At 48.1% G+C, this 12,594-nt stretch overlaps 1 protein-coding gene across 1 annotated transcript in view; it reads left to right on the plus strand.

Moving 5' to 3' along the window:
• The first annotated feature begins 1,541 nt into the window (after nucleotides 1–1,541).
• MTHFD1L (methylenetetrahydrofolate dehydrogenase (NADP+ dependent) 1 like) overlaps nucleotides 1,542–12,594 on the plus strand; it is a 204,680-nt gene continuing 193,627 nt past the window's right edge. Inside the window, exons 1-7 of the mRNA XM_058289725.1 lie at nucleotides 1,542–1,755; nucleotides 3,274–3,358; nucleotides 4,567–4,617; nucleotides 4,708–4,761; nucleotides 7,473–7,597; nucleotides 8,910–9,010; nucleotides 10,662–10,798. Of these exons, the coding sequence (XP_058145708.1) occupies nucleotides 1,577–1,755; nucleotides 3,274–3,358; nucleotides 4,567–4,617; nucleotides 4,708–4,761; nucleotides 7,473–7,597; nucleotides 8,910–9,010; nucleotides 10,662–10,798 (732 nt within the window). The 5' untranslated portion in view covers nucleotides 1,542–1,576. The remainder of the gene's footprint in view (nucleotides 1,756–3,273; nucleotides 3,359–4,566; nucleotides 4,618–4,707; nucleotides 4,762–7,472; nucleotides 7,598–8,909; nucleotides 9,011–10,661; nucleotides 10,799–12,594) is intronic.

Below are 12,594 nucleotides of genomic sequence, written 5' to 3' on the forward strand. Positions count from 1 at the left end.
CACGTCAGTAGGGCGCCCCTTGGTGGATGGGGAATCACACATAAAAGGTATGGCAAAGCACAGAGTTGGAGTTTTTTTGCTGCTGGAGTTTTGATCTGGAGCCCAGAAGAGCATATACAGGAGAAGAACACAGACGAATAGAGACGGCTCCTTAGACAAGGCAGAAGCCCTGGGGAGAGACAGAGCTGGTCGCCTGATAGTCTACAGCTGGCCTTGTGGGGTGAGCTCACAGCTGAGCCTGGAGAGCAACGCAGCCCTGGGAAGACAGGAACCCAAGAAGCCTGAACTCTTGGGGACGTCGGCAGCCATCCTGCCCCAACGTGTGGCAACAGACTTGGGGGAGGGAAGTAACCTATGCTTTACGGCCTGGTAACTAAGCTCCTACCGCAAATAAATACCCTTTATAAAAGCCAACTGATTTCTGGTATTTTGCATCAGGACCCATTTGGCTGACTAATACAACCATTAAATAGATCATTTTCATCACTCCCTCCCCCCCAAAAAACAAACAAGGGTCACTCCCTACCGCATCCCCACCCCCAGCCACCAGCAGCCAGTAATTTCTCTGTCTCCATAGATTGGCCTATTCTGGACATTTCCTATAAATGGAATGTGGTCTCCGCGGGCAGAGCGTCAGCTGTCACTGTCGTCGGGGAGTCAGTAGTGGGAAGTGCCTGCCAGTGGAAAGTGGGTGATTTTCCTCTGTGCGGCCAGCGCTTGCTATGCAGCCCTGTTCAATGAATGGCAGTTAGGTGAATTTTTTTTTCTTCTTTTTCTTTTGGTAAGTGAATTTTTAAGGATGAAGACTTCAGAGGCTTAAGTGACTTGCCCAAGATCTTAAGAATTTAGGTGGCTGGGTGGTATAAATCTTGTTTCTGAAGTTTACTTGCGTGAATAAAGTATAACTTCTGTGAAAGCCTTTCCTTGTTTGTAAACAGTGATAATCCCTACCTCTGAAGGGGTGAAAATGTTGGCTCTCCCTGTGCCCTAGTCATCACCCTACAATCAAAGATGAAGAGCATTTCAGCTCTGCCAATCAATCCACCTACCTCCGGGGACCCCAGTTTCCCGAGGACTGAAACCCAGCAGGTATCCTCAACTCCGAATTTCCAGGATTAACAACGAGGTAGCTCTGCAGCACGCAGCAGTGCTTCGCGGATGGAAACCCTCTCACCACCACCCCCTTCGTCTTACAAGATGCCCAAGAGGCGCCCCTGTCGCCTCCTTACAGCTGTAAGGGTCACAAGAGGTGACAGAGGCAGCCCCCCGAGGCGCACGCACCTCGCAGCCCCGCTGCGCACCCCCTGGCGGGTGCTTTCAGGAAGCCGCGGGAGACCCGAGGGTGCGGGGAGCATCCCCGGCGGGGAGGGGAAGGCGCCGCCCCCGGGGCAGGTCCGAGCCCCGACCTGGCGCGACCTGCGTCACGTCGCCGGCCTCCGAGCCGTCCCCGACACGCAGGCCCCCGCCCCCGGGACGTCACAGCCTCTGGGTGCAGCCGGGGCCCCCGCCGCGCGGGGAGGAGGAGGAGCGGGTCGCGTCCCGCGCCGCCGGGCCACGCCGCGTCCCCGTCCCCGCCATGAGCGCGCGCCTCCCGCGCTTCCTGCGCCCGCTCGGCCGCCCCCCGCCCTCCTGCCGGGCCCGCAGCGGGGCCGGGGGCGCCGAGGAGGAGCCGCTGGGGCGCGGGCAGGACGCCCGGGCCCGAGGCAGCTGCGGCCCGGGCAGCCGGGGGCCCCCGGCGCGGGCCTCGGTGGTCAGGTGAGTGCGGGGCGGCCGCGGGGACCCCGGGAGGGGCGGGGGGCTTCGGCTCAGATCTCGGGGGGCGGGGATGTGGGGGGAGCACGGGCCCGGGGGCGCCGGGCGCCCCTCGCCCCGCCAGGGTGCGCGCAGCCTGGCGCGTGCGGGCCTCCACGTGCGCCGCGCGCTGATGCAATGGCGCCGCGCCGGCGCGGGTGCGGGGCGGGCCGCGGGGTGGGTGCCCGGGCGCGGGGAGGGGCGGGCCGGGGCGGGTGGGTGCCCGGGCGCGGGGAGGGGCGGCGCGGCGGCCCGGGGGTGCGGGGCCGGCGGGAGCGCGGCGGGGTTGGCGCGGGGCGGGCCGCAGTCCCCTCCTGCCCCGCGCGGGAGCGCCGGGGGCGCGCCCCCGTGCAGGGACCCGGTGCCTTGGGATTTGCAAAAGCCTTTTATGGGGGAAGTGAAAATGGAGCCCGGGCTGACGGCGGTGGCGGGAGGACGGGGCGCCGCCTTCGCAGCCGCGCCCCCGGCTTGGCGCGGGAGGGCCCGCGCGTCGGGATTTCTCCATCTCCCCAGGGCGGGTCCCGCGCGCCCCCCACTCACTCCCGCCTGGCGTCAGCCTCCCCCCCTCCGCGGGGGAGAGTGGAAGAAGGACCTTTACTGTCCTCAAGCCCCACGGGGACTGCTTCTGCACCCCTTGGGAGACCCCTTGGACACCCACTCGAGTGTCCCCCGGTCGTGGACCCAGCAGGCGGGTCCCCCCGGTACCGTTGTAGACAGGGTGTTTGGTGCTCGTTTGTAAGGCGAGGGTGCTCTCGCTCATCCAATCAGTGATGAAAGTAAATTCACGAGGGATTAAGTGCCTTGCTCTTCATTGAAAACAAAACCAACTCAGATCTCCTACACTGCAATGCCCACCCCTTCGGGTTCAGCCCAGGGGACAGTGACAAATCCTGGTGGCCTTCCAAAGCCTTGCCTGAGCATCCTCCCTTTGAAGCTGATTAAATTCTGGTGCATCCCCAGCGTTTGGGCACCATTTCCTGTCCTTTATTCCTTTCTCTCCCTTCTTTCAACTCGGACCTGGAATTTTCCCTGACCTAACACTTCTTGTCCAACGGCAAGCCCGTTTCCCAGCTTCCCTAGCTATTCCATCCTGTCCTCACCGGTGCTTGCTTTCCCCATAAATCCCAAACTTTTGGGGGGGGGGGCTGGGAGGGATAAGGGAAAGAGGTTGCTTAAACACATAGACACAAACTTCTGTGATAGTAAATTGGCAAAATCCAAGAGAAACGTCCATCCCTAAAAAACTGTTAACATCTAGTTTATTTCGGCATAATTTGAAAATGAGATAGTCCCATTTCATACTGTTTGTATTTTCCATTTCATTTCACTGTTAACCTGCCCTTCCTTCTCTACACTTGGAGCGCTTCCTTCTGATGTCTAATTATTTTCGCTTCTATTAAAGAACTTTCTAAGAACGTGTGTTGTGTAAGTCCTTTCTAGTCATTAATGAAGACGTGACCTTGTTTTTCTTTCTCGATGCAGAGAAGTCATTCAGAATTCAAAAGAAGTTCTGAGTTTATTGCAAGGAAAAAATCCTGCCTTTAAGCCGGTTCTTGCTGTTATTCAGGTAAAGTGAGAATAGGGCCAGTCTACAGTTTTCTGATACTTTTCAGTTTAGAAGATGATTGTGTACCAAGATGACTGCATTTTGGGCCAAAGAAACTCCATTCTGGCGTAATATGGAGGGGAGGGTTCAACAGTAAATGCTCTGGCTTCTCCTTTATGTAGTCATTTTGTTTCTTTGGGGCTACAGATTCGTGAGTAGTGAGGACTGATTAGATGCAGTGACATCTTTTCTGAGTCTTCTCTTTGGTCTGAGGTGGGAGGTAGGCCTTGGAAGTTGCATTACAAATGACATTGTAATCCACATGTTCTTAGGAATGTAATTTTTTTTTTTCTTAAGGAGGTACCGGGGATTGAACCCAGGACCTCGCACGTGGGAAGCAGACGTTCAACCAGTGGGCAACCTCTGCTCCTCCAAGTGTGATTTGAAGGTGCTAGGGATAAAAGCTCCCCTTTGCTTCCGTGGAAGGCAGATGAAGCAAGGGTGTTTGGTGACCTTCCTACAACATCTTGTAATGCCTGCCGGAGCTTGACGGGGCTGGAAGCCCTGACCATGTCAGAAGGACTTTGCACTCGGTGAACGTCTCTTGGTAGCAGCCCCTGCTTCAGAGCTGCAGTCTGCCTGTTGCCCGTGTTTACTGGCATGCTCCTGCCAAGATGGGTGTGGGCAAGAATGAGGAAAGCTGGCACCCAACAGTGGGCCGCTCCTGGGTTTTCGGTAATGGATCAAAATGGCAGCCTCTAGCCCCATCCCAATATTATGTTTTCAAGATCGTGGAGCTATGTTCAAATCAGGTCAACTACATTTTAGAGGGTCTGCATCCACATCCCCTTACCAAAAAAAAAAGAGAGATTTGGGAGAGTAGAAAGAAAATCCTGTTTGGACCTTGCGCCTCATGCTATATTCTGCTTATTCTTTTTTTCTACCTAAGGGCAGTCGTTTGAACTCCTGTCCCTGGTATCCTCATTTGGCTGTCTATCTTCTATAATAGGAGGCATCGTATAAAATTGGGGCGTAATTTGAAAGATTAGAAATAAGTTAACAGATCCCCGCCGTTAGTGTCCTTTCAGGAGCGATAAGATTTTCTTCTGCATTTTCCTCAGCATCTTTATAGTTAGATCATTTCTAATCCCAGAATTGGTCTTTGTGTTATGTGTTGTGCTTCTTCAGAGTGTTTTAATGTCATGTTCTCCTTCTCGCCCTCCCCAAAGACTGGCGATGATAACTTGATGCAAGAAGTAAACCAGAATTTGGCAGAGGAGGTGAGGATGGTTGATTTTTGAGACTTCATCCTAATTTTTAAGGATATGGTTACTTAGGTGTGATGAAATAATGCCCTGTTCCCCTTTCAGGCCGGCCTGAACATCACTCACATTTGCCTTCCTCCGGATAGCAGCGAAGATGAGGTAAACAAAACACTTGCTTAAACTCTTCGATTTGCTTTCCTCTTCCGACCTAGAAGACTGTTTTAGTATGCCTTAGTCATGGTGGGAGCAGAGCCAGCCATTTCTTGCAGCTGAATTCCCAGAGGGAAGGTGGAGCTTTTTTCCCTTTATATTTGATTTTTTTTAGGAGGATTGAACCCAGGACCTCGGACATGGGAAGCAGGCGCTCAACCACTTGAGTTATAGCTGCTCGCAGCTTTTCCCTTTAGTATATAAATGTCCCTTGGCTGTTGCCTGCTTCCGTGAAGATTTGGGGTGACTTGGCTATTTTGGTTGCGTTGTTTCAGCGGCCGCGGCAGTGTGGTCTCATGAAGATCGGCCGCTGTCAGTGTCAGAAGCACTAGTTCCAGTTTTTTTGCTGTCCCAATATGTTGTTTGACCTTGGGCCCAGTCCACTGGCTTCTCCAGGCCACGGTGGCCTTACTGATGAGATAAAGGACTAGAACAAGATGAGGATAATGGAATAGAACAAGACCTTTGCGGTCCATCTAGGGCCACCGGGCTGTGAATCTCCGGTGGCGTTTGGGGGCAGCTGAGAAGTAAACCTGCACGGGCCCATGGCGAGTAGCAGCCCCACCAGCCTGAACAGGCAGCCACCCCCTCAGCAGGGGTGCAGGAGCTGGAGCGACTCACAGGTTCCCGGCCCCTGTGTCAGTGCCTGACCCCTTGATGGCCAGCCTTCCTTCAGACCTGCTGTGTTGACGAGGATTCCATTGGGCTCGGCGTGATAGAAAACCAGTGATCAGAACCTTAAATAATGCCTACGTTTATTTTTCTTGTACATGAATGAAGTTGAGACGTGGGCAGTCCCTGGTCTGTAAGGTGGCTGCAGTGGTCTTGATACCTCTTGATTTATCTTGCTTCCCTAGAACCCTACAGCTTCCTCCTAGCTCTCTTTTCTTTTTATCTCATCTAGTCTCATCCCATTCCAATCTCATCCCAATCTCATCCCAACCTCATCTCACCCCATCCCATGCCATCCCAATCCCATCCCAATCTCATCTCATCCCATCCCATCTTTTTTTTTTTTAGATTTATTTATGTATTTCTCTCCCCTTCCCCCGCCCCCCCCCCCCCCGGTTGTCTGTTCTCTGTGTCTATTTGCTGCATCTTCTTTGTCCGCTCCTCTTGTCAGCGGCACGGGAATCTGTTTCTTTTTTTGTTGCCTCATCTTGTGTCAGCTCTCCGTGTGTGTGGCACCACTCCTGGGCAGGCTGCACTTTCTTTCGCGCTGGGCGGCTCTCCTTACTGGGCGCACTCCTTGTGCATGGGGCTCCCCTACGCGGGGGACACCCTTGCATGGCAGGGCACTCCTTGCCTGCATCAGCACTGCATGTGGGCCAGCTCCACATGGGTCAAGGAGGCCCGGGGTTTGAACCGCATACCTCCCATGTGGTAGACGGACGCCCTAACCACTGGGCCAAGTCCACTTCCCCATCCCATCTTAATCTCTCCCCAATCTCATATCAGTCTCATCTCACTCAATCCAATGCCATCCCAGTCTCATCTCATCCATCACATCACATCCTATCCCTTCCCATCCCATCTTCTCCCATCCCATTCTCACCTTATTCTCATGTCATCTTCTGTGTCCCATTAGAATATAGCTTTGTGAGGACAGGCATTTTGTCTATTTCGTTTGTGGCTCTGTTTCTTTTACTTACTACTGGAGCCAAGTTAGGCACTCAGAGCCTGTTTGTTGAATGAATGAAAATGGTGAGGGAATGGAACAAAACTTTCTGAATTTTCTGGAAGTCAGATGGCTTTTTCTTTCCACATGAACTTGCAGTGATTTTTGCTAGGCAATGAGACAAAAATAGCAAACCAATACAGCCTCCTACTGAGATCCATCAGCACAGGCTCGTGTTACGAACAAATCATTCTAAGTGAAATAAGTCAGGGTCTTATCTCCTGGTACAGAGAGAGGCCGAAGCATTGCTTATGTAAAGGCATATGCCCCTAAGCTTCCCAAATATACTTTGGGCTTTTTCATAAATAGTGAATTATGCTGGTGTTTTCTATGAAAAGGAGGTACAAATGCTTACAATTTATATATCGTAAGCCTTTAAAAATGCTTCCAATATGCCCTGCAGATGCAGGGAACACGAGGGCCTGAGGGTAGATTTCTTCAAGGTCATGATCGGGAAGCTTTTGTTGAGCCCATTGTGTTTGAAACCCAAGCTTGGCTGGGGCAGGTTGTGCTGCTTGAGAATCCTGCTTCTTGGCCTTTCTAAAAGCCGGCAGTGTGTCTGGCTTAAAATATGATTGTTGAGAGGGAATTGTTTTTTGCCTATCTAAATCTTAACTCTTGAGCTGTGCTGCTTTTTTTGTTTTTTTTTCCTGGCAGAGAATAAATCCATAAGAGAGACAGAAGCCACTAAAAAAATCCAGCCAAGATTCTTTTGCACTTTTAGAAACTTGAGGAAAAAGGGAAATAGACTTAGGTGTGCTTTACACCGAGTGTTCAGCAAGGAGTCAGACAGGAGCTGGAGCAGTGCATCTTTCTGAATCCATTCTCATGTAAAGCTTCTTTTCTTGGATTTTTTTTTTTTTTTAGGAGGTACCAGGGGGTGGAACCCGGGACCTCACATGTGCAAAGCAGTGCGCAGCCGCTGGGCTACCCCTGCTCCGTTGGATCCTATTTTTATAACTACTTTATTTCTTCTCTGTAGATTATAGATGAAATCTTGAAGATCAACGAAGATCCTCGAGTACACGGCCTGGCCCTTCAGATCTCCGAGAAATCCTTCAGCAGCAAAGTCCTCAACGCCTTGAAACCAGAGAAAGATGTGGATGGGTAGAAACATTTTTTTCTGGGGCAATTATTACTCTTTTCTAAATTCCTTCCATTAGTTTTGACCATGTCAATAAGAGATGAGAGAATTTCTAAATATTTCAGGCACTTGAGGGTCTTTCAAATTCTGCATAATAGAATTTTTTTTAAAAAGACTAAAATTCCGCATAAGAAAGTCACCAATTTTGGAAACCTCATTTGCCCTTTTGGCAGGGCTTGGGTGCCATTCTGGAAGGAATCTCCTTGCACCGCCGCATTCATCTCGTAACTTCCCTCTCGAGTTACGGAATCTGGCCAGCCTTCCTGTTCTAATAGCTTGTGTTTGTTAAGTCTGTGTGGTTGGAGAAAGAGCCCAGGGACTTGATTTTTCAGCAGTCTCATAGTCTACCTTAATCCTAAGCCAGGTGAGAAATGAAAACAAAACAGAAGTGCTTTTATTCGTGACAAAAGGCTTTCTTTGAAATGTGGGAGGAAAATCAAAACTGTCACTTAAAATGTCCGAGTTCTAAGCCACTTTGTCTTGCAGGGGTTGACATACAGCCCCCTGCCTGAAGCACCCAGGTTTCTTCCTTTCTTTATTGTGACTCAGACTTAGGGTAGACCCGAATACGGGTTTGAGAGCCGTCACTAAAATCTCTGTCCTGCAGTAGATTAATTCTAGAGGCAGAAACAGCCCTAAACAATGAGAACTTTCAAAACCTGAAGGTTTGCTTCTATCACGGCACGGTTCCTAGTCTTGCATAGAAGGGTAGGGTTAAGAGCCCTTGTCTAAATGTTTCCAGTTTGGTCCTCGTCTGATGGATACCCTCCGTTTAGGCCAGTTATGGACTGGTTTGTCCTCGACTTGAAGCAGGAGGGTCACAGAGCTGTTGAAAGTACACAGCCCCTCTTTTTTCTTTTCCTTCATTTCCCAAGTTGATACATAGCAAGGTCAAGTTGATACATAGCAAGGTCAAGTGGGTGATTCCTAGGTCTTGGCTAGGTTGCCTCAGATGTGTAGCATTTTGGTTCTGGATGTTGACATTGACCGAGATGTGACTTTTCTCCCGGGTAGGGAGGGCTGGACGGTATCACCACCATTGTACAGATGCCTGTGGGGCAGTGCCCCCTGGAGTTGTGCGGTGGACCCGGCAGGGCTGGCGTTCTGCTCTGAAAAGCTAGTGACCTTTTTTCCTGTCCAGCCTTTAATGCATATAGACAGGGTTGTTTCTATCCAGTGTCGAGCTGGGTGTTATTTGGAATTAACACATTGGCGTGTCATGCGAGGGAGTGTTGACGCGTTTGGGCTTACCTGTTTGCCCGTTTTCTGATTCAGAGTGACAAGCGTAAACCTGGGAAAGCTGGTCTGCGGGAATGCCCAGGAGTGTTTTGTCTCACCTGTTGCCAGAGCCGTTATTGAACTTCTTGAAAAATCAGGTACGATGCTCCTTCAGAAAAGCTGCTGTTTTCTATTTACTGGTTTTTATATTATTTTTAAAGCGCATTTGTTTCTGCAAGATTCTAACTGAGCCACGGAGGTGAAATTCAGTATGGGCTTTATTTTTCTCACATTTTCTTTTGGGAAATATGGACGACCAGCAAATATTTCTAGTAAGGTGGACTGTATTTATAATTTAAAAGAGGAACTGGTCAGATGAACAATGAACCTATTTTATGGCAAATTCTTTCATGAGAGAGTTATAGTAACCACAATGAGAACTGTTTCAATTTTCAGTTTCTCCAATCTGCCAAGATGTAGGCTCAGGTAAGAAATTCTTTTAAGACTTAAGTGAGAGGGAGCAGATGTGGCTTGAGTGGTTGAGCGCTTGCCTCCCACACATAAGAGGTTCCGGGTTCAGTTCCCAGTGCCTCCTGAAAAACAAACGAACAAAAAACAAACAACAAGCGAAACAAACGCAAAAACCAACTCAGGGGAGCCAATGAGGCTCAATGGTGGAGCGCCGGCCTCCCACATATGAGGTCCCAGGTTCAATCCCCGGCCCCTGGTACCTCAAAAAAAAAAGTTTAAGACCTAGAAACCTATACTGGGATTTATTATTGAGCAGTGCCTTTATAAGTAATCAGTGCTTAGTATCTATCATTATCCCCTTGACCTTACATTTTTGTGTCAGAGAAAAAAAAAATGAATACTTTCTCCTTGATTATTAAATTTCTTAAGTAAATTATTACAGAATATCTCATATACTTAAGGACTAGTTAGCTGAGTACATAACAGTCTAACTAACTAAAATTTTCCCTTGTCCAATTTGAGTAAAAAAGAGGAAAATACTGGCGGCGGACTTGGCCCAGTGTTTAGGGCGTCCGTCTACCACATGGGAGGTCTTCGGTTCAAACCCCGGGCCTCCTTGACCAGTGTGGAGCTGGCCCATGCGCAGTGCTGTTGTGCGTAAGGAGTGCCGTGCCACACAGGGGTGTCCCCATGTAGGGGAGCCCCACGCGCAAGGAGTGCGCCCAGTAAGGAGAGCCACCCAGTGCGAAAGAAAGTGCAGCCTGCCCAGGAATGGCCCCGCACACACAGAGAGCTGACATGTATAATATCCTTGGTTCAGTCCCCGGTACTGCCTTAAAAAAAGGCTTTGAATAGAGAAATTTGGTTAATTACAACAGCCCACTCTTTATGCATATTCATTGTAGGTTGGTGCTGCGAGAGCCAGGTTTCAGAGGCATGTTTTTCCTTAGGTTAAAGCTGTATGGAATTTGTAGGAAAGCACATGGAAGTACTATGTATTCAAGGAGTACATGTACGCAACCTACTCTCAAAAGTCTAGAAAACAGATGAACAGGTAGATGGATAGGTAAATGCATACACACACATATATATGCATACACACATAGATGTATAGCTACAAAGAGAAAGAGAACGATATGGCAAATGTGGCAAAACTTTAAAAATGTGATTTGAGTTTCTGGGTGGGGAAATGTTGCAGTTCTCTGGGTTTTGTGTTATTTTTTGCAGCTGTACTCTTAAGTTTGGAATATTTTAAATGAAAAAGATTTTTAAAAATGTTATATGGGAGTAAGGATCTGAAGTTGTGATTATAATCTTGACGCTTCATTTGATTGGCAGGTATAAATTTGAGTGGAAAGAAGGTCTTGATAGCAGGGGCCCATGGATCTTTGGAAGCTGCCCTTCAGTGCCTCTTCCAGAAAAAAGGCTCCATGACCATGAGCTGCCAATGGAAAACACCTGAGCTTCAAAGCAAGGTAAACGTCTCTTTCGTTGGAAATCTGTAACCTTAAATGCTTACATTAGAAAAAAAGAAAGTCTGTGAATGTATAAGCTAAACATTTCATTACGATATTAGAGAAAGGACAACAATATCTCAAAGGATGAAAACAATAAATAGCAGAGATTAATGAAATAGAAAATAAATATATATGGGAGATTATCAACAAAGCCAAAAGTTGCCTCTTGGAAAAACTCTATTAAAGGAGACACCCCTATCCAAGATAATCAAGAAAAAAGAGAGAACGCAAATACTAGTGGGAATAAAGAAGGGGATGTAACCACAGAAACAGCAATTAATTTTTTCAGAAAAGGAGAATGTGAATGACCTTTTGCTGGTAAATTTGAGAATTAATATATGATCACTTTTGTAGACAAACATTACTTACAAGATTTTAAGTGAAATTGGAAACCAGGAAGAGCCATTAGGCACCTCCCTCCCACATCGGAGATCCTGGGTTCAGTTCCCGGTGCCTCTTAAAGAAACAAAGAAGATGAACAGACCAGCAAGTACAAACAACGAGGGGGTGGGGAGAAATAAAAACAATAAATCTAAAAGGAAAACAACAACATACAACAAAACCAAGAGAAGTTATGCATGACTTTTTGAAAGAAATATGTAATTTTGTTTAAGGTCATTAGGAGGATTTAAGTAAAAGCAGAGATAAGCATGCTCGTGGATAAGCTGCATTATCAAAGCTATAAATTTGAACCAAAATCCTAACAATTACAAGCAGATTCTAGAAGTTATATGGAAGCTCAAAGGATCCAAAAATAATGAAGACAGTTTTGAAGAAGAACACGCTGAGGGACTCACCCCAACCAGATAGTGTGAATTATACATTTATAGAAATGAGAATGGTGCCATAGACAAATAGATTGTTAGAATAGAGGAATCTAGGGACCGATCCATTCATATACAGGAACTCAAGATCAAGTATTGGGGAAGCAGATTTGGCTCAACTGATAAGAGCGTCCACCTACCACATGGGAGGTCCAGGGTTCAAATCCCAGGCCTCCTTGACCCATGTAGAGCTGGCCCATGTGCAGTGCTGATGCGCGCAAGGAGTGCCGTGCCACGCAGGGGTGTCCCCTGCATAGGGGAGCCCCACGCACAAGGAGTGCGCCCCTTAAGGAGAGTTGCCCAGTGCAAAAAAAAGTGCAGCCTGCCCAGGAGTGGCACCGCACATACGGAGAGCTGACGCAGCAAGATGATGCAACAGAAAGAGACACAGAGTCCTGGTGCCACCGACAAGAATCTAAGCGGACACAGAAGAACACATGGTGAATGGACACAGAGAGCAGACAACCTGGGGGCGGGGGGGTTGGAGGGGGAATAAGTTAAAAAATAAATCTTTAAAAAAAAAGATCAAGTGTTGCAGTTCTGTGGGGAAAAGACTGACTAGAAAAAAATGCTGCTGCTTCAACTGGTTTTATATATAAACACTGAACTACTAACCTGACACTACATACAAAAATCAATTTTAGATGAAAGACTGAAATGTGGGAAGCAAAACCATAAAACTTTTAGATATATGTATCAATTATTATATGTATAAAATAAAGGTTTAAAAGCAATAAAAAAAGGAGCTTTTAGAAGAAAATATAGGAGCATGCTTCTAAGAGGTTGAGATAGGAAAGATAGCTGGAGACCCAAAAAGCACAAATCACGACCACAAAGATGCATAAATTTTGCTGCGTTCAAATAAAAAAAAAAATTTGTTTCGCTTTGGCCAAAGAAATCACCAACAAGAGTGAAAAGACATATAGGTGA

This window comes from Dasypus novemcinctus, chromosome 28 (genome assembly GCF_030445035.2).
Source record: "Dasypus novemcinctus isolate mDasNov1 chromosome 28, mDasNov1.1.hap2, whole genome shotgun sequence".
NCBI classification, from domain to species: domain Eukaryota; kingdom Metazoa; phylum Chordata; class Mammalia; order Cingulata; family Dasypodidae; genus Dasypus; species Dasypus novemcinctus.